Here is a 20,374-nt window from a genome sequence, read left to right as displayed (position 1 = left end):
CTTCACATTCCTCTAATGCTTTCATTTTTGTCCCTGCGCTTGACTTTGGGCTTCTCTAAGCACTCCACCTCAGAGAACATCTGTTTATTACAGCTTTGAGGTGTAATGTCCTGATATTATACTGGATCCTTCAGGTGTTATGGTTAGGTATTGAGGAGTGGGGGAATTCTATAATCTCCAACTAAATCCCAGTGTGTTAATATGCCTGTGTCTTGGAGCTGTGACCTTCACAAATATTCTCCAGTTGTATAGATCTTCCATCTGTTTACAACTACCTTTATTCCCTGGCTGTAGCTTTCCTAAACTATTTTCTTGAAATACTTTCCTATCAGCTATGTTTTCTTTCCTCTTGGCTAGGTGAGATAGGAAGTCTAGGGAGGGCTGGCATGGAAGAAATGCCCTTTCTCCAGTGGGAATAAGTCTGGAAAAGTTTTTTCCCCTGCAGTATAGTCCTGTGTGTGGAGAAAGCTCTGAGAATATTTCACAATGACTATTCTTTCTCTCCTCCTTTGAGAGCCATGAGGGGTCTTTCTTGGGTCTTCATTATAGGGATCTAGTGGGATCCTAGAATTATAGCCCATGAAGGTGTGGTGCCTCCCCAGGACAAGCCCCTGGTGTTTCTCACTCTTCTGCTAGTCTATACTTAGCCCCAAGGTCTTTGTCAAAATTGTTATTTTAGTGTTTTACTAGCTAATGGATCTAACAGCTCTCCTCAAAGTAAGTAAATCTTGGCTGTGACCCTGGATGAGTCTGTCTCTGCAGACTTTGGGGTGGAGGTTTGTCCTTCAACTTCAGTTCTTTGGTCGAAAAAATTTAGTTGATTTTCAGCTTGTCCAGCTTTTCCTTGTTGTAAGGATGAGAGTAACAACTTCTAAGCACTTTACTTGTCTCAGCTGAAACCAGAAGTCACTGTTTGAATTTTTAAGCACAGCATATTCCACTGCATTGTGAGTCTCTTGAGGATGGACCTAGAGACAACATCATATTCACTTTTGTATCCATGGGATGAAACTAAGCATACAGTGAATAATTGTATGGATAACAGGATGGATATATGGACGTATAGATGGGTGAAGAAATGAAGACTCATAAATTGCTAAAACCTGGTATGAATCAATAATGGAGAAAAAGTTTAAAGGAAATAAGAAGGAGATATAATTTTATTAATTAATTATATAAGATAAGCCTAGGAAACAAATCCAGAATGAATAGTGACAAAAATTAGAAGGGAGAGCACATTTAGGCAAATTGGAGATAAATTAAAGGACCTTTCTCTTCACCATGAGTCTAATATCATTCCATGACTAGTCTACACCAGGCTTTCTCAAAGCTTTCATTGGAAACTGGTGGATGTCTTTTTTTTTTTTTCACTCATGCCCTATATAATAAGACTATTCATTTTATCTAAAATTCAATATAATGCAGCACACCTCAAATTAATGCAAATTAAAGCAAGACACCATTTATTCCATCAAATGAAGAATGAGGAAATAAATAGTAATGCCAAGTGGTTCACAAGTTTGCAGGGATACCAACACATTTACAACCTCCTGGTGAGAATTTAAATTGTATGCATTTCTGGAAATTAATTTTGTAGTATACAGAAACACTTTAAAAATATGTGTAACTAAAAAAGAAAAGAAAAAATGGGCTTCCCTGGTGGCGCAGTGGTTGAGAGTCTGCCTGCCGATGCAGGGGACACGGGTTCGTGCCCAGTCCAGGAGGATCCCACATGCCACAGAGCGGCTAGGCCTGTGAGCCATGGCCGCTGAGCCTGTGCGTCCAGAGCCTGTGCTTTGCAACGGGAGAGGCCACAACAGTAAGAGGCCCGCATACCGAAAAGAAAAAAAAAAAAAAATATGTGTGTAACTTTTGACTTCATTACTTATTTCTAAGAATTTGTTCTATGAAATAATGTAGGATTCATTTATCTGTTTTTGCTAGTATACCTTTTAGTTGTTTGTAATATTCTGGAAAGTTAAGGCACTAATAAGAGAGCAGGCCAAAAAAATAAACAAACCAAAAATAAAAAAGTTCCAACTCACATAGAACTTAAATGTTTATTGGAAAAGATTAATACTAAATAACAAATAGATAAACATGTAAAATTATAAGTGGTAATGAGTGATATGCATATAATTAAAGCAAAATAAAATGGTATGTAGTGAGTAAATCCTATGTTATTCTGTGTAGTCAGGTTATAGTACCCTGATGTGGTAGATTTCACCAGACATCAATCGGGGAAGAAAGGAGGATGTTCAGCTCTCTGGAGGAAGAGTGCTGAGCGTCTCAGGCAGAGAGAGCAGCAATTGCAAAACCTCAAGGCATGAATATGCGTGGTAAGTTTGAGGAAGAGTGAGGAGCTCTGTGTACTAGAGCAGGATATGTGAAGGGGAGGAAGACAGAGAAGTAACTAGTGGCTAGATCATGTAGGATTTTTTTTTAAGGCCAAAGCAAGCACTTTGAACTCTATCCTGAGAAATATGAAAAATTATTGGAGGATTTTAGTAAGAGTGACATGACCTGATTTACATTTTTAAATAATCACTGTGGAAAAGAGCAGGGCATGAATGGAAACTCATTGAAATGTTGTTGCAGTGATTCAGCCAAAAGATGATACCAGATTGGACTGAGGTGGTGATGGCAGAAGTGGGTATTAAATAGGTAGATTCTGAGCTCATCAGGTAGAATCATCAGAATGTTCTCACGGACTGGATGTGATGAATGGGAGAAAGACAGGTATCAAATACTGAAAATTACAGGCCAATATCATTGATGAAGAGAGATGGAAAAATCTCCCTCACCTATTTCTCTCCTTCTCTGCGCACCTCCCCTGTGGCAATCACCTGTTTGTTCTCTGTATCTGTAACTCTGTTTCTGTTTTGTTAAGTTTGTTCTTTTATTCCATTGTGATGTCTTTGTCTGGTTTTGGTATCAGGATGATGCTTGCCTTGTAGGATGAGTTTTGAAGCCTCTGAAATTTTTGGAAATAGTTTGAGAAGGATAGGGGTTAACTCTTCTCTACGTGTTTGGTAGAATTCACCTGTAAAGCTGTCTGGTCCGGAACTTTTGTTTTGGGGGAGTTTTTGTTTGTTCGTTTTGTTTTGTTTTGTTTTCCTGATTTAATTTCATTACTGGTAATTAGTCTGTTCATATGTTCTGTTTCTTCCTGATAAGTCTTGGGAGATTTTACATTTTGAGGATGTTTTGTATTTTTGTGGTGTTGAGTGTAACTTCTTTTTCACCATTTCTGATTTTATTGATTCGGGCCCTCTTCTTTTCTTGATGAGTCTGCTAAAGGTTTATCAATTTTGTTTATCGTTTCAAAGAATCATTAATCTTTTCTATTGTTGTGGCCTCTATTTCATTTATTTCTGCTCTGATCTTTATGATTTATTTCCTTCTACTAATGTAGGGGGTTTTTTGTTTGTTTTTTTCTAGTTCTTTAGGTGTAAGGTTAGGTTGTTTGAGATTTTTCTTGTTTCATGAGGTAGGTTTGTATTACTATACACTTCCCTCTCATAACTGCTTTTGCTGTGTTCCATAGATTTTGGATCATTGTGTTTTTTATTTCATTTATCTCCAGGTATTTTTCTTATTTCTTCTTTGATTTCTTCAGTGATCCATTGGTTGTTAAATAGCATATTTTTTAGCATCCATGTTTCTGTTTTTTGCAGTTTTTCTCTTATAGCTGACTTCTACTCTCATAGTGTTATGGTCGCAAAAGATGCTTGATATGATTTCAATTTTCTTAAATTTACTGAGACTTGTTTGATGGCCTAGTATGTTATCTACCTTGGAGAATGTTCCATGTGCACTTGAAAAGAGTGTGTATTCTGCTGCTTTTGGATGGAATGTTCTATATAGATCTATTAAGTCCTTTTATTCTAATGTGTCATTTTAGGCCTTATTGATTTTCTGTCTGGATTATCTGTCCATTGATGCGCCTGGAGTGTTAAAGTCCCCTAATTTTATTGTGTTCGTGTTAATTTCTCCTTTTGTGTCTGTTAATATTTGTTTTATGTATTTAGGTTCTCTTATGTTGGGTACATATATATTTCCAATTGTTACATTTTCTTGGATCACTCCCTTGATCATTATGTAACATCCTTCTTTGTCTCTTGTTACAGTCTTTATTTTAAAGACTATTTTGTCTGAAATAACTGTTGCTACCCTAGCTTTCTTTTGATACGCATTTGCATGGGGTAACTTTTTCCATCCCTTCACTTTCTGACTGTGTGTGTCTGAAGTGAGTTTAGATCTGAAGTGAGTTTGCTTGTAGGTAGCATATATATGCACGTGTATTCATTCAGCCACTCTATGTCTTTTGATTACAGCATTTAGTCCACTTACATTTAAAGTAATTATTGATATGTATGTTTTTATTGCCATTATGTTCATTGTTTTGATGTTGGGGGTGCCATTCCCTTCTGGCCTGCAGAATTTCTGCTACAAATTCAGCTGATAGCCTTGCAGGAGTTCCCCTTGTGGGAGTTCCCTTGTATGTAACTTGTTGTTTTTCCCTTGCTACTTTTAGTTATTTTCTCTTTATCTTTAACTTTTGCCATTTTAATTACAATGTGCCTTAGTGTGGTCCTCTTTGGCTTGATCCTGTTGGGAGTCTCTGTGCTTCTGGACATGGATGTCTGCTTCCTTTTACAGGTTAGGGAAGTTTTCAGCTATTATGACTCTAAATCTGTTCTCTGCTCCTTTCTCTCTCTCTTCTCCCCCTTGAGACCCCTATAATGAGAATGTCAGTATGCTAGATGTTGTCTCAGAGGTCTTTTAAACTGACCTCATTTCTATATTTTTTTTCTTTTTTCTGTTCAGCTTGAATATCTGTCTTCCAGCTTGCTGATCTGTTCTTTCATATTATCTATCTACTGTTGATTCCTTCTAGTGTATTTTGCCTTGCAGTTATTGTATTCTTCATCTCTGGGTCTTCTTCATATTTTCTAACTCTGTTAAAAAGTTTTGACTTCTCAGTCTATTCATTTAATCTTTTCTCAAGTTCTTTGAAAGTCTTTACAATCACTACCTTGAACTTTTTATCTGCTAGATTGCCTATTTCCACTTCACTTAGTTCTTCTGGGGTTTTATCTTGTTCCTTCGTTTGGAACATATTCCTCTGTCACCTCATTTTGCCTAATTTATTATTTTTGTGTATTTGGTAGGTTGGTTATATTTGCCAACCTCATAGAAGTCACGTTTTGTAGGAGACATCCTGTGCATCCCAGCAACGCTCTCCTCTCTTATCACCAGCTCTATATGCTCTAGGGGTACCCCCTATTTGGGCTGCATGGGTCCTTCTGTTGTAATGGGCTGACTACTGTGGGTTGTCTGGTGAGCATGGCTGGCACTGGTCTGGTTGGTTGCCAGGGCCTGCCTTGTGCACAGGCTGCCAGCCACTGGTTGGAGGGGAGAGGTCACAAGGCTGCTGGCTCTGGGGCCCCAGTTGTGTACCAGGGCTAGTGTTGGCCAACTGGTAGATGGAACCAGGTTTTAGAGTTGATAGTCGCATGGCTGGGGGTCCTGGATCTAGTGCTGATCTGCTTGAGGGTGGGGCCAGTTCCTGATACAGCTGACTGTGGGGTTCAGGGTGTCCCAAAGCTGGTGTTGGCCCATTGGTGAAAGGGTCTGGATCCCAATATGGCTGGGGTTCCAAGATGTCTTGGAACTGGTCTTGGCCTGCTGTTGACTACAGCCAGGACCCAAGGAGTCTCGAGGCTGATGCCCTCCCACTGGTAGGTAAAATCAGGTCCTTGGGATAGTGCCAGCCCACTAGGGAGTGAAGCTGGGTCCTGGGGTCTTGGACTGTAGGACACTGGGGTCCTGGAGTTTTTTGGCCCACTGGTTGGTGGGGCTGGGCCCCAGGGGGTCCTGGGTCTGGTGCCCACCCACTGTGAATGACGGTGGTCCTAGGACTAGTGCCAGCCCACTGGTGGACAGAGCCAGGTCCCAATGTCTCTGGCTGCAGGGCCCTGGGGGTCCAGAGGCTAGTGCTAGTGCATTGATGTGAGGGGCCTGGTCCTGGGACCTCTGGTCAACATTGCTGGGTCTCAGGGCAGTCGTGGAGTTAGGAGGTCTTAAGGAAGCAAGCCTGCTTCTTTGGTGGGGCTGTGTCTCTGCCTAGCTAGTTGCTTGGACTGAGTTGTCCCAGTTCTGGTGCAGACAGGCTGGTGGGAGGGGTTGGGGCTGGTACTAATTAGCTAGACGGAAGATTCTAAAATGGGGCTTACCAGCACCAGTGTCCATATGATCAAACAAGTTCCCCACAATGGCCGCCACCATTGTCTGTGTCCCCAGGGTGAGCTCTAGTTGCCTCCTGCCTCTCCGGGAGGCTCTCCAAGATCAGCAGGTGGGTCTGCCCCAGGCTCCTGTCAAATTACTGCTTCTGCCTTGGGTCTAGAGCATGTGAGATTTTGTGTGTACCCTTTAAGAGTGATTCCCTATTTCCCACAGTCCTCTGGCTCTCGCAAAAGTAAGCCCCACTGGCCTTCAAAGCCAAATGCTCTGGGGGCTTGTCTTCCCGGTGCAGAACCCCTGCACTGGGGAACCCAATGTGGGACTCAGTCCACTAGCTCCTTGGGGAGAACCTCTGCAACTGTAATTATCATGCCATTTATGAGTAGCCCACCCAGGGGTGTGGGTCTTGACTATACTGGGTCTCTGCCCCTCCTACCCATCTGTTGTTGTTCCTTCTTTATATCTTTAGTTGTAGAAGATGTTTTCTGCTAGCCTTCCAGTTTTTTCTCATCAATAGTTTCTCTGTAAATAGTTGTAATTTGGGTGTGCCCATGGGAGGACGTGAGCTCAGGGTCCTTCTACTCCTACCATCTTGGCCACTCCTCTAGAATTTCTTGATTTGAATTCTGGCAATAGAGTCTTCTACTCTATATATTTTATTAGAAGAATCTTATGAAACCATATACTTTTTAGAGGCTGATTGATTTTAATCCTTTAAAAATATCTGGTGTTTATAAATTCTGGCTTATTGTGCAAAAATAGAAAATAATTTTGTGGAGGGGTGTTAATCCTTTTATTAGCTCATCCATATTTCTTCTTTATGTTTCTGAACCTGCCTTATTGTAGTATTATGCAATAATCATAGTTTCAATATTTAAAATGAAAATTGTTGATGGAAATTTGTGCTGATTTTAAAACAGCAAAAAGAAAAATTATTTTAATACATCTCATTTTAATAAATTTACTTCCTCTAGTCTCCAAACTTTTTCTTTGCAAAAGAGTATCTCTATTGATTAGATCCATGGGATATATTGTGTATTAGAATTCTAGACGTCACTTGTTTGCAGGTTAACTTGTTTCCAACACACACATAAACCAGTATATAAACACAGAGAGAAGAAAAGAAAACTAATAAGTACATGAACTTACGCAAACTGGAATTTTTTCACTTTGAATGTTGTAATGATTATTTAAACAGTTGCTGACATCAGTCCTGATATCCCACACTACACCCCCAGTTGAAGCAATGATTTCTGCAAAATAGAGATGAAAGGAAATTTTATCTTGTTTTGCTTAGAAATTTCATAAAAACTATTTCCATGATCCAAGGGTATAGCTTTGAAATTAGCTTTATACTTCATTATGGTTTAAATATCGTTAAGGAATAGTGATTTTAAAAACGTAGTACCATGAGCAGGTAATATCAGAAGACTATGTGGCTTATTCTTTTTGTATGTGTGTGTGTGTTAGTTTCCGCTTGATAACAAAGTGAATTGGCTATACATATACATATATTCCCATATCTCCTCCCTCTTGCATCTCCCTCCCACCCTCCGTATCCCACCCCTTTAGGTGGACACAAAGCACCAAGCTGATCTCCCTGTGCTATGCAGCTGCTTCCCACTAGCTATCTATTTTACATTTGGTAGTATATGTATGTCCATTCCACTCTCTCACTTTGTCCCAGCTTACCCTTCTCCCTCCCCATGTCCTCAAGTCCATTCTCTACATCTGCATCTTTATTCATGTCCTGCCCTTAGGTTCTTCAGACCTTTTTTTTTTTTAAGATTCCATATAGATGTGTTAGCATACAGTATTTGTTTTTCTCTTTCTGACTTACTTCACTCTGTATGACAGACTCTAGGTCCATCCACCACACTACAAATAACTCAATTTCATTTCTTTTTATGGCTGAGTAATATTCCATTGTATATATGTGCCACATCTTCTTTATCCATTCATCTGTCAATGGACACTTAGGTTGCTTCCATGTCCTGGCTATTGTAAATAGAGCTGCAACGAACATTGTGGTACATGACTCTTTTTGAAGTATGGTTTTCTCAGGGTTGGTGGGAATGTAAACTGATACAGCCACTATGGAGAACAGTATGGAGGTTCCTTAAAAAACTAAAAATAGAACTACCATACGACCCAGCAATCCCACTATGTGGCTTATTCTTTAGGAGTGACATTTGATTTTCAAACCAAATGCATTTAGGGCATTCTGTCACATGGCATGAGTTACTGGGTATTTGTGTGCATTTTTACAACTAGCTTTTGAAAATATATAGATAGAACATACATCAATCCAGTTTTTATCTATGTGGAATAAGTATTACATTTGCTCTGTGCACAAATCACTCTTAATTTACCATAGGATTGAGTTTTAAGCAACTGAAACTCAAATCTGCTATTGTATTTCATATTGTACATTTAAATTTATTGTTTGTGTTATTGGGGCAGGCACAATGGCAAGAGTATCTGAGGAAGAAAGAAAAATATCTATTTCCATTTGATACAAAGAGGCAAAATAAATGTGGCAGCATCTCTGCCACAACTTCCAGCATGGGTGTTGATTGCACACCATGTCATAGAATCAGAGTTGGAAACAGTTTAGTGATCCACCCCTGCATTTCCAGATGCCTACTTTAAGGTCCAGAGAAATGAGATAACTTAAGATACGCAGTCACAGAAACTAGACTATGATTGGCATTCAAATCCCATGACTTGCAGTTGAGCGTGTTTTTCCATGATATGCACGCATTCTTGTTAAGTAGCATGTGCTGTCTTTGATTTGAAGCAACATAAGCTGCAGAAGCTCCCTGTCTTTTGAAAAATTGAACTGTAGTGGATTTACAGTGTTTTATTAGTTTCAGGTGTACAGCAAGGTGATTCCATTTTATATATATATACTTTTTCAGATTCTTTTCCTTTATAGGTTATCACAAAGAATTGAGTATAGTTTTCTGTGCTATACAGTAGGTCCTTTCTGGTTATCTTTTTTTATATATAGTAGTCCCTGTCTATTAAAGTTAGCTCAGTGTCTTACTTTCCTTCCAACTCATTCAACCAGACTAACTGGTGGAAACTTTGCAGAATATATACTGGATTTTAGAGGGAATGTTGCTTTCCACTTTCATTTATTATTGCCTTGCTCTTGTGATTGTTGTAGATTGCTTACACTATTCTTGAATAAACTCAGTGTGAGTTTTCTCTCATCTGAATACTATTCTAGCACCTAATCACACATATAAATAAAATAGAATCTTGTTGAAGTGCAGCTGATTTTACACAATGATGGAACTACCATTTATACAGAAGGATATACTATATCAGTGAAATGAACGTGCTGATATCCTATAGTTACCAGATAACATAGATCTTAAACCAGTTCTCCACACCAATATCACATAGGTCTTTCTCTCTCTTTTTAAAAATTTCAGCATTATTCTTCATATTGAAATAATCTCTTAAGGTGTCATACTTACTGATACTAGGCAACTAGACTTTTCTACCCTAAGTGTGTGATAAGGGCCATTGATGTTTGATCCTGTTACTTTCAGTACCAATTTCTTAATGAGTTAATTTTTTTGAGTCCTGGGAAAATATTATGCTTCCTTAAGAAATCCTCTCCATTCTGACTGCTGTTCCTGTGCTTCCTCTGTCACTGTTGTTTATTAGCATTGCCATTCTTGGTGTGTCCTCATATCATTCCTCCCCGCCCCCAGCTCCTGAACTGTGGGAGTTCTGACTGATCTGTTGCACTTTCATGTTTCAGATTGTAAACCTGGTGTGCAGAATATGTTACCTTTGGAAATCTTTTCCTATAACTATGATACCAAATCTTTGGGATTTGGGTAGTGTTCTTTGCTGCCTAGGAATAAGTGTAAGTGCATTCCAGAGCAGATTCATCATCTGTACACTAAATATCCCAGTTTGATCACCTGGAAGACTTTAAATAGTGTTCAGTTGGAAGTGTTTAACATGATCTAGAAGCCTGGATCAATACCAGCTACTAGTTTCCCCACTGCCTTTTGCAGTAGACTAAGTGCTACTGAATGTGTCCTTTCATAATATGAACTAACCGATAATAACTCACATTTTTGGAGCACTTCTATGTGGCTGGCCTTATTTTACATGCATTGCACATTTATCTCAATTGTTCCTCACAACAGACTTTTAACATCAGCATTTTATTATCTTTGTTTTACAGATGAGGACACAGGCCCAGAGAATGTGAGCCTTCTGCCCCAGTCATACAGCTAGCACATGAGGGAGTCAGAGTTTGAACCCAAGTGGCTGGCTTGTACATCCTAGCTGCTTCACCCAACACTGTGCTCCTTTGTTTGGAAATATTATTCGCTTGCATTAATTACCTAGTGTAAGCTTCAAAGCTGGTATAAATTATGCTTCTGTTTTTATTTCTCCCAAATAGAATCTATTTTATCTTATTTAATCTATTTCACCATATTGTACACTTCTAAATCCTGATTTTTGATTGCTAAAAGGCAAGTGGCACTTCATTTTTCTATGTGGAAATGATTTTTTTTTTTTAACAAAAAGGAGAAAAGCCCCAATACTTACTTCTTTCACTAACTCTTACTATTGAGAAGATAGACCTACCTCAGAAATCCCTAACTGTAGTAATAGTTCACTTTTATTTGGCCTTGTTGGAGAAAAAAAGTCTTCTGCGTATGTGATTTTTCTACATGATTAATCTTACCTTGCAAATGCCTATTCTAAAAAAAGTATAATATTTTGAAATATTTCTCTAATGACCACTTCCCTGTCTTCTTAGAGAATAACAAGTTTAACAAAGTCTTTCCTTTATGACTCAGAATCATCATGATAAATGTCTGTTATTTTACTATTTAATAACTTACCTCTGTCTACTTTTTAGTTTTTCTTTCCTTGATCTCATATCATCGGCTGTCATTTTTTTTCTATTTTGAGTGGATTTCCTTCTAAAATACTTCTCCCCATAACACTAATCATATTTGCTACATCATGTATGCTGTGTTGATAATGAAACAATCACATTTTCTAATATATACACATAAAAGTAAAAATGCATGACAGGAATAAAAATAGAAGATTTAGTGAAATTTTTTATTATTATTTCTTCACTCAGAGGCATTGTTCCATCACTGTGAAATTATAGGGTATATTTGGGAGATGCTGAGATTACCCGCTGTGGGATCCCTGGATAAAGAAGATATTACTGAGTTCTGAAAATATGTTATAAATACAGAACTGAATATAGAAATATATATTTCTACATATGGAAATATAGAACTGAACACACAAGTCTCTTTTATAGTATGCTTTTTATCCTATTAACTTTCTGAAGTAGTTGTGATTCAAAAGCAAATTACACCATGCAGAATTCGTTTTACTTTTAAAGGATTTTGATAATTCTGTTGTTTAAGGCTTTGAGGTGAAGTAATGCGATGAGCACGTCAGGCTTAACAAAGCTACACTACGCTGTTCACATAGTAACAGTTGTTTAGAGATGCATTTTTACTTCTCGGTTTGTTCATGGCTTGAACATCCAAATGAAAAATAAACTGGAATCTTAATGGTAAGTTTATTGTTGAAGTTTATCCAGTTGTGTGGGTGACGTGGATAACACATGTGCAAGACGATTTATTAGTAATTATTTTGCTAAGAAGCATAATGTTGTGGGGCTATCTGGTGCGCCATTATTGGGAGGGTGATCTTGATAGACTACCCATTAGATTCTTTCAACACTTAGTTCCAAGACTGCCAGTGGTCCTCCAGCTTCTTATTAGATTAAGGCTGTGCTGAGATTCAGGGGCAGCTGGATCATGGGGAAATGTAGCTCCATGCTTATTACTCACAATAAACAATTCAACCTTGAGAAAACTATCCCAAGCCCACCCTAAGATCTCTTAGTGGCATTTGTGCCATTTATATCACTATTATCTTTTCCCATATAAAACACTTAGAAGAGTCCCACCTCAAAAGCTTTAAAAGTATTTTGAAAAGATATTATGAACATCTAAATTATCTTGGCAAAGCGTAATCTGCTTATCATCACGACACTAGATAACTAGTATTTTTTGTGCAGTATATGTTTTTCATATTCCATATGTCATTTATTCATAAATTTACTTATTCACTCATTCAGTAAATACTGATTCAATAGCTACTTTTGCTATTGCTATGCTACATGTCAAACTTATAGCCTTAAATGAGACAGAAAATTCACCCGATGCCCTGATTTTCATCTAGCCATTCATCCTGTCTTGGTCATGTTCTCTGGAGGTCCTGTGATAGAGCATGTAACTTGTCCAATCTCAATCTCTCTAGGTTACTGTTTGACCAATGACCCTGAAATCATTTTATAAGGTTTGTTAGAAGTTCAGTCCTCTTATATATTAAGTTAAATAGTTTGATTTGACCTCTACATAGAACTATGTGTGGGCCATGCAGAAACTAAATTTTGATCTTATTGATACCGCCACAAATGTACATCTGTTGAATTCAAGGCATTTAAAAAACCTATCAAAACCAATTTTCCTTATTAATAAAATTATGGAGCATGAGAATCTGTTGGAGGGTTGCAAAATGAGAATATATATCATTAAACCAAACAAAAACGGAGTATTGTACCTCGAAAAAAAGAGGTCGAGATTACTTGCTAATTCACTATTATTCTCTTCAGCAAACATTTATGCAGGCCTAATTATGGTAGTGTTATGTGAAGAAAACCTGCAGACATTCATCTTGCCCTCTAGAAATGTATGATTTATCATATAATTAGTATCTATTGAATACAGAAAGGTAAGAACTTGCGTATGTTCATTTGCTTCTGATTTTCTTTTCTGCAGCTTCCCTATATTTACTTACACTATGTTTTTCTAATCCTCATCAACACATTAGCACCTGTTTTTTGATGTTTCTTTGTTTTATTTTAGTCACACTCTTCCCTGTGCTTAGAGTTTAGAAACTTTACTATTAATCTTTCTGGGCATCTGTTCTCCTTTCTTGTATCTATACTCTGAAAATTTCCCCATGTGCCATAATTCAATTTACCTTTCTGGAAAGTAGTGCTAATAATATTTTCCTAGGCCACAGACTGCTGGAATAAAATGAATAAAGATGGTTGTAACAAGATAGGTGGACCACCTGACTTTGAAATCCCCAAACAGATGTAATATATTGCTCTGCCCAGGGCTACCAGACAGGAACACCCAGGGATTCTGAACATGACCAAGGCTGTAAGCACCTGCTCATTATTATAGGCCAGCATTCTTCACAGATCCTCTTGCCATTTTAATTTTATAAATAATCCACAAAAAGAAGACATAACTGGCTGATGCTATTTAGGACTGCCAGCTCCCCCACTCAGCCTGGTTGAAGGCAAATTTATGGAAGTGGATTTCCTGAAAGTACTTTAAAGAAAAGTAAAAATCATTCAGTGTGTAAATAAAGAAGCACAATAGCTACCACCTGTTGAGTATCTACTATAGCACAGGGTACTATTCCATCTTCTTCTTTATATATATTCTTATTTGATTTTTATACCAGCTCTGCAAGGTGGGTTTATTACCTCTATTAATGGATAGGAGAGTTACAGAGAATTTAAGTAACAAAAGCTAGTGAGTATCTCCAAAGGTTTTGTTCTTCCCACAATATCACACTACCTCCTGAGCTTTAATAAGAATCACAGAATATGTGGGTATATACTTACAAGCAGCTTAGACTTTGAGAAGACCTTGACTTTGAACTAAAAGGATGCATAAGTGATGAAAAAATCCTCCTTTGTAGAAAAAGAACATTCTATGCAGGGAGAGACTTGATTGGTAGTGTGAAAAGATGACTGGGACACTTAATAACAGTCTCTGGACACATGACAAAGAGGCTGATTGGCAGTTGTTCTTTATTATTGACAAGATCAGTGGAGTGGAGGCCGGAGATAGAAGAAGTTACCAATTAAAATATTTGCAAGATGCTAGATAATAATTAAAAGGGGCACTGTAGTAGCCCATTACAGGTAAAATTTAACAATTATCTTATTATTAGCCAATATAGGCATGGAAGTGAGGAGAGTAATTTACTGCATAAATTAAAGTATTATGTTCCAACTATTTCCCAGACTACTGGGAAAATATAATGTTTTCATTGTCATATAAACCTCTACATAGTCCATATGTAGAATACTGTATACAGAGTAGTAAAAGCTAGAACAGTCTGGCCAACCACAGACTGCAGGCTCACTTAGTGCAGCATAAATTTTTCTAGATACCTTAACATTACCTGTTAACATTGCCTCTAGTAATGGTTCATATCATTAGAAAAATTGCTGATAGTATTGGATATTCATATTACAGGGCAGGGGGTGATGCAAGCAAGAACACTTTTTAAAGTTTAAAGTGCTATATAAATGCCAAGTAGAATTGTTTGTGTAAGGTTATTAACATATAGCAAAATATGTCCCATCTATAAAATGAAGAAACCAGATTCTGTGATTTCAGGAAAAACCTTCAGTTTCAATGTTCCATAACTTTATGTTCTCATGGGCTGGTCGCCATGCACTGTTGGTCATTGCACAGTCACTACCAGGAAGCAGAGCCATCTTAGTACCTTATGTGGAAGAGCTGAAAGAAGAAGTACAAAGACAGGCTTTTCAGGATGATGAGAATTCCAATGCAAGAATGTGTTCAAATGGAACAAGATAAAATTCTACATGGCTATAAGTCAACAGTTTTAAAGAGAGCTTTTATATGTGTTTTTTGGTTTGTTTATTTTCATGAAACAGTTGAGGCACTCCATTTGGGAACACTAATGGCTGCCCATGGCTACTTCTTTCCAATCTCGGATCATGTCCTCACACTCAAGGATGATGGCACCTTTTACCGGTTCCAAGTAAGTTTAATAAAAATATTCTTTAACAGTAAAAACAAGTCTGCATTTTCATTGTTTTACAAAAATTTTGAAAATTATGACTTATTTTACTTTGACTTAAGCTAGTTAGAATCTAATGATTTGTGAAAGCTAAATTGTGTGATGATTTAAATTATATTTTATATAAAATGTTTGAGAAAAATTCAGAGAGTGACAATGGAATTCACGAAGATGAGAGAGTTCATCTGTAAGTAACATTTATTTGCTAGGAAGGAAGTTGAGAGATTAACTAAATTTGTTACACTCTAGACCCTGCATGATCCAGAGCCATCTACAGTCCAAGCAAATAGTCATGGGAATGCTTGAAGCTCCAGGGTAGAATTTAGCTAATAAATACATATCCTCTGCATGTCTGAGACCTACAAGTCTATGAAGACTGACATGCATGATGCTTTGCATGCATATACTCATCTGAGACAGGAAGCCACCTTAGATAACTTATAAACTGACAAGAGTCATTCTAAGGTCATTTTTCAAATGAGATACCTATAAAGAATAATCTTTCAGGAAATGATTGTGGACTCTAATTTCAGTTATTGAGCATTCAGTTGACACTTGAGTTTACAGTGGTTTACCTGAAGTGTATTCTACATTTCATTAGACATTATGGTTCATTAGTAACTGACTGGAAGATTCCAGCCTAAAAAAATTAAGGCATATATGCCAGAGTTCAAACTCTAGCTCTAGGTATTTTCAGAGGATTCTCCCCATCGTCCAACTTTTAGACATTGGAGCATTCTTCTCACTAGCCCTGAATGATTAGATGTTCTATATCTAAATAAAGTGACTTGGATGCCTAAGAACTTGCTTGGACTTTGCAGTTGAAAACAGAGAGAATATGTTTTAAAAAATTGTTCTCAAAGATCATTGTCCTCCTAGAAAACTCTCACTGCCACTTCCTTAGGGCATGTCTATCGAAGGCAAATAATCATAGGACTTTCTGCACTGAATAGCTAGTAAATAAAGCAGTCTCCTGAAACTGTGATACTGACCTAAGTATTCAAGCAATTTAAATTAGTTGAATCACTTAATTTTAAAAGGCTTTAAAATAATGAAGCTTTATCCTTTATAGAGTTAAATTTAAAGTAATGGTAGCTTAAAACAGCTTATTATTAAGTTAGAGTAACTTGTGGTCCTAAAGTTAGCATTTTAATAAATAGAAATTATTAGTGATTAGCAAACAAATTATGTATGTGTTACTAACACTTTTTGATTTTTTAAAAGGAGTTACTTTGCTATTGCAGGATTACATTTTCCATAAAATTTTATTTTCTTATACAAGTTTTTCATATGCAGACTCTAAGTAAACATTAGGCCTAAAAATTTCTTACAAATTCTAAGTGAAATGTATTTTTTTAACAAAAATACCAACTTTTATCCATCTTTGCTACGAATATTACAAGTAAAATCATCTGTGTATAATATAATATGTTTATAAGGGAAACATTGAATATAGTCTATCTGTTAACAATTATCTAATTCAAAAATTTCCCTCAAAACAAACTAGCTGAGACATGGCCTAAAATTAGTGGTGATGTCTTGAATTAGTATAATTTACAACCTTTAACTCTGCTGTTGTCATTCCCAGACTGAAGTTAGTAGGCAGACAAGGTGTTCTTTTCTTTTTTGCGGTACGCGGGCCTCTCACTGCGGTGGCCTCTCCCGTCGCGGAGCACAGGCTCCGGACGCGCAGGCTCAGCGGCCATGGCTCACGGGCCTAGCCGCTCCACGGCATGTGGGATCCTCCCGGACCAAGCACGAACCCGTGTCCCCTGCATCAGCAGGCGGACTCTCAACCACTGCGCCACCAGGGAGGCCCCAGACAAGGTTTTATTGTCATGCTCATGGGTCAAAGATGAGCAAAGCTGGGAATGGATCACCCTGCATTCTGCAGAAAAGGAGAGACTGTTTTTAAAGAACTTTACAGCAAAGCAAGGGAATGAGTACAAATGATAAACTAATTACATCACTACTAGGTATAGGCAGAAGATTATCAAGTTCAATATGCCTAAATAGATGATAGATGATAGATAATCTTTTAAATTACATGAATTAATGTTAAATATTAAATGTTAAATATTTTAATGACACATCCACATTCAAAATAGGATAGAAACATATTTGTAAATCTAATAACCATACAATCTAAAAACCAAGGGTTTAAAAACAAAAGAAACCCCAGAAAAATCAGGGATAATTTAATTCCTGCTACAGTGTCTACCAAGGCATTAATTAGTTTATATTTGAACAGCTCTAATAACAGAAAATACATTATTGTTCAAAGTGTTTACTTCCATTTTTGTGTTGGTTCCAAGCAGCATTAAGTTCTTTATTACATTGAATTGAAATTCAACTCCATGGAAGGATTTTAAAAATCATGGGTTAAAATAGGAAACTTGCAATATTGTGTTTACAATTGCTCCAGTGAATGATTGAGATTCTAACCATCATTAGGAATATGAAAAAGCTTTGGGGCATGAGTTTGAGGCAAACAGAAATCTTACTTTAATTTCACTGGTATGCCGCAGTAAATGTGTCTCAATTTTTCAATCATATGATTTTTGTATTTACTGTAAACTTGCAATTGTCTAATTTATCCTCCTTAGCTAACTGAAATTGAGTTCTGACATGATTATCCAGGTCACTTTCATGACTTTCATCACATTAGTATAGGTGCCAAAGATTACTGAGCAATGGCTAGACAGTTTTGGATCTGTTTTATTATGGCTAAAGAAGCAAACTCTGAAAAGCAGAGAAACTCATACATTAAAATGTCCTAAAGCCTAGTTTGACTGTGAAAGTAAATTTTAAAATTCCAACAAACTATAGGAGTTTGTTATTTAAATTTTCTTTTACTATAAATCAAAATATTTTTCCTAGAAAAAATATCTTGCAATATTAGTGAAGAGTGTTGGTTTTGTGCCTTTTCCACATAATATCACAGGATAAAATAGCTTCATTCATTTATTTTTACAGTCAGGAAATTTTCACTAAAGTAAATGATAGAAAAATAAAGAAAAATTATAAGAATGCTATTGAAAACATTCCTTGTGGTTTTGAGAAAAACGTATGTGTCTGACCAGTCTGACTAGAGTATATATTTTTAGAGTTAGATAAACAGGTATGCATACGCATGCGTGCACGTACACACACACACACACACACACACACACCCCTCCCAAAATAAAGAAGCAACCCAAAGGGAATAATGCATTCTATGCGAAGTATCTCAAAAGCTAGCAGCCCACATGAAAGGAAGATTTTTAACTACTTTGTTTCTCTATGGTTCTCCTAGAGTAGTGACCCAGTTTTCCTCTCAAACTAGGTTAAGTGGATTCATTTGCCAAGGAGGGGGTGCTGTATAAAGGCTTGATATCCCCCTTTATCTAGTGCTTCAACTTTTTTACCCTCTAAATGTATTCTGTCACTTTGTTCATATATATACAAAATTAGTATTAGTGGCCTTCTTTATGATACTGGAGCAATTCCCAAGAAAGCATAGAGGGTAAATCAAATCCCCTAGGAGTCCTAAACTGTTTGGAAGGGCTCTCTCCCAGAGATTCAAACAGTTCTCCCAATTACCCTTTTCCCCCCTTGAGATTCCCTCTTCTAGAAGGCAGAATTATCAAACAGGTAATCAGAGATTACCCTAAATATGCTTGTTACACACAGATTGTTAATATAATTGACTAATAAATATAATTAAGCCCACAAGGCTGACATCTGTAGTCACTGTTCCATTGAATCCCAGAGCCATCATCATCCAAGGAAACAGTTTGAAAGAGTAGACTGGTGGTGATGGAGTATCCTCGGGGTCTGGAGCCAAGCATGTCCAGCCATGAGGGCTAGAAAAGCCCTATCAGAAAATATAATATGCTGATGATAATAATTCGGTTTTCTCGATCAGACATTTTCTTTGTAGTTTCATCAATCAGTTTCCAGAATTTCACAGAATCATGTATCTGTCTATTGTTAAGCAATCAACTAAGATATTAGTTTAAAAAAATCATCTCTGACTTGTGCAGTTTAAAAATTTAGAGTAATAAGTGTCTCAATACAGAAATATTTTTTAAAGTGAGGGGGAAAAGTTGTTTTAATCTAGCTGGATAATGTTGAGAGCTGCATTATGTAATTAATAGAACCAAGCAAATGATTGCCAGATCTTAAGGAAAGATTCTGACGGTTGAACTTTTGGATCTACTGAGGGCAATGCTGAAATACATAAATCATAAAAAACAATTTGCTAAATTTAAACATAGCTCATCATGAGTCTTCCTGAATATAATACTTTGCTTTCAGTCTTTGTGTATTAACACTTTTTATTTGAATAATGCAATCAGTCCTTTTACCTTTTTGTCAGATGACATACAATTGTAGCAAATGTACACTGTCTTAAATACCTGCTGGTGCTGCACCTATTTGGAAGCTGAACAACTTCTTAGCAAAGTAAATGTCAAAGAAAAACCTTGCAATGCCTCTCTGAGTACTTTTTCTGGGTAATAAAACATACATTGTTAGCAAAATTCTAGGTAATTGCTGAAGGTAAACACAGCTCATAAACCAGGAACCCCACTAATTCTTTATGTGCCTAACCTAAGTTCCACTTCTTTTCATTCCACAGACACCCTATTTTTGGCCATCAAATTGTTGGGAGCCAGAAAACACAGACTATGGTCAGTGCAATATCTCCTCATTTTATTATTGACAACTAGTGTGTATGGATGAACCCATGCTTGCATTTTATTATTTGTCACTGAGAAAAGAAAAGCACAGTTTTCAGTATGGGACTAATATTTCTAACATTGAATTTATGAATGGCCTTGTTTGGAAGGTCACCAAACCTGGTGGCAGCTTATTCCATGTTATAGTGCCCCCTGTGACTATTAAAAAAAATACTTTCTTCTGAATAGATGAAAGAGCTATAAACAAGCTTAAAAGGATTTTTTTTTTTCTGTACCACCTTGGTCTACTAGAAAGAGTAACAAAGGGGCTCAGAGAGCCAGAGTTTTAGTTCACCTCTCCTATTTAGCTATGATTTGTGGTAAATCCCTTGCCTTTCCCAGACTCCATTTTTCTATTATTTGAGGCATCCTATGATTCTACAAGCAGAAGGTTTTGTTAAACATGAAAGACCAAATGCAAGCAAAAGAAAAGATACAATAGGAAATTTAATCATAGTGAATCAACTTCAGTCAAC

General features: G+C 37.0%; 1 protein-coding gene across 7 annotated transcripts in view; it reads left to right on the top strand.

Annotated features, from left to right (window-relative positions):
- Window positions 1–20,374, top strand: part of RGS7 (regulator of G protein signaling 7) — a 625,816-nt gene that overhangs the window by 469,321 nt on the left and 136,121 nt on the right. For 5 of the 7 annotated variants that reach the window (XM_065880139.1, XM_065880143.1, XM_065880151.1 and 2 more), the window contains 2 exons: window positions 15,032–15,138; window positions 19,799–19,850. The exons of the other annotated variants lie outside the window; for them this stretch is intronic. In XM_065880139.1, coding sequence (XP_065736211.1) covers window positions 15,032–15,138; window positions 19,799–19,850 — 159 coding nt within the window. The remainder of the gene's footprint in view (window positions 1–15,031; window positions 15,139–19,798; window positions 19,851–20,374) is intronic. 7 annotated transcript variants of the gene reach the window in all.

This window comes from Phocoena phocoena, chromosome 1, assembly GCF_963924675.1.
Source record: "Phocoena phocoena chromosome 1, mPhoPho1.1, whole genome shotgun sequence".
Classification (NCBI taxonomy): domain Eukaryota; kingdom Metazoa; phylum Chordata; class Mammalia; order Artiodactyla; family Phocoenidae; genus Phocoena; species Phocoena phocoena.
Note: the sequence above shows the minus strand (reverse complement) of the source record. Positions and strands in the feature narration are given on the sequence as shown.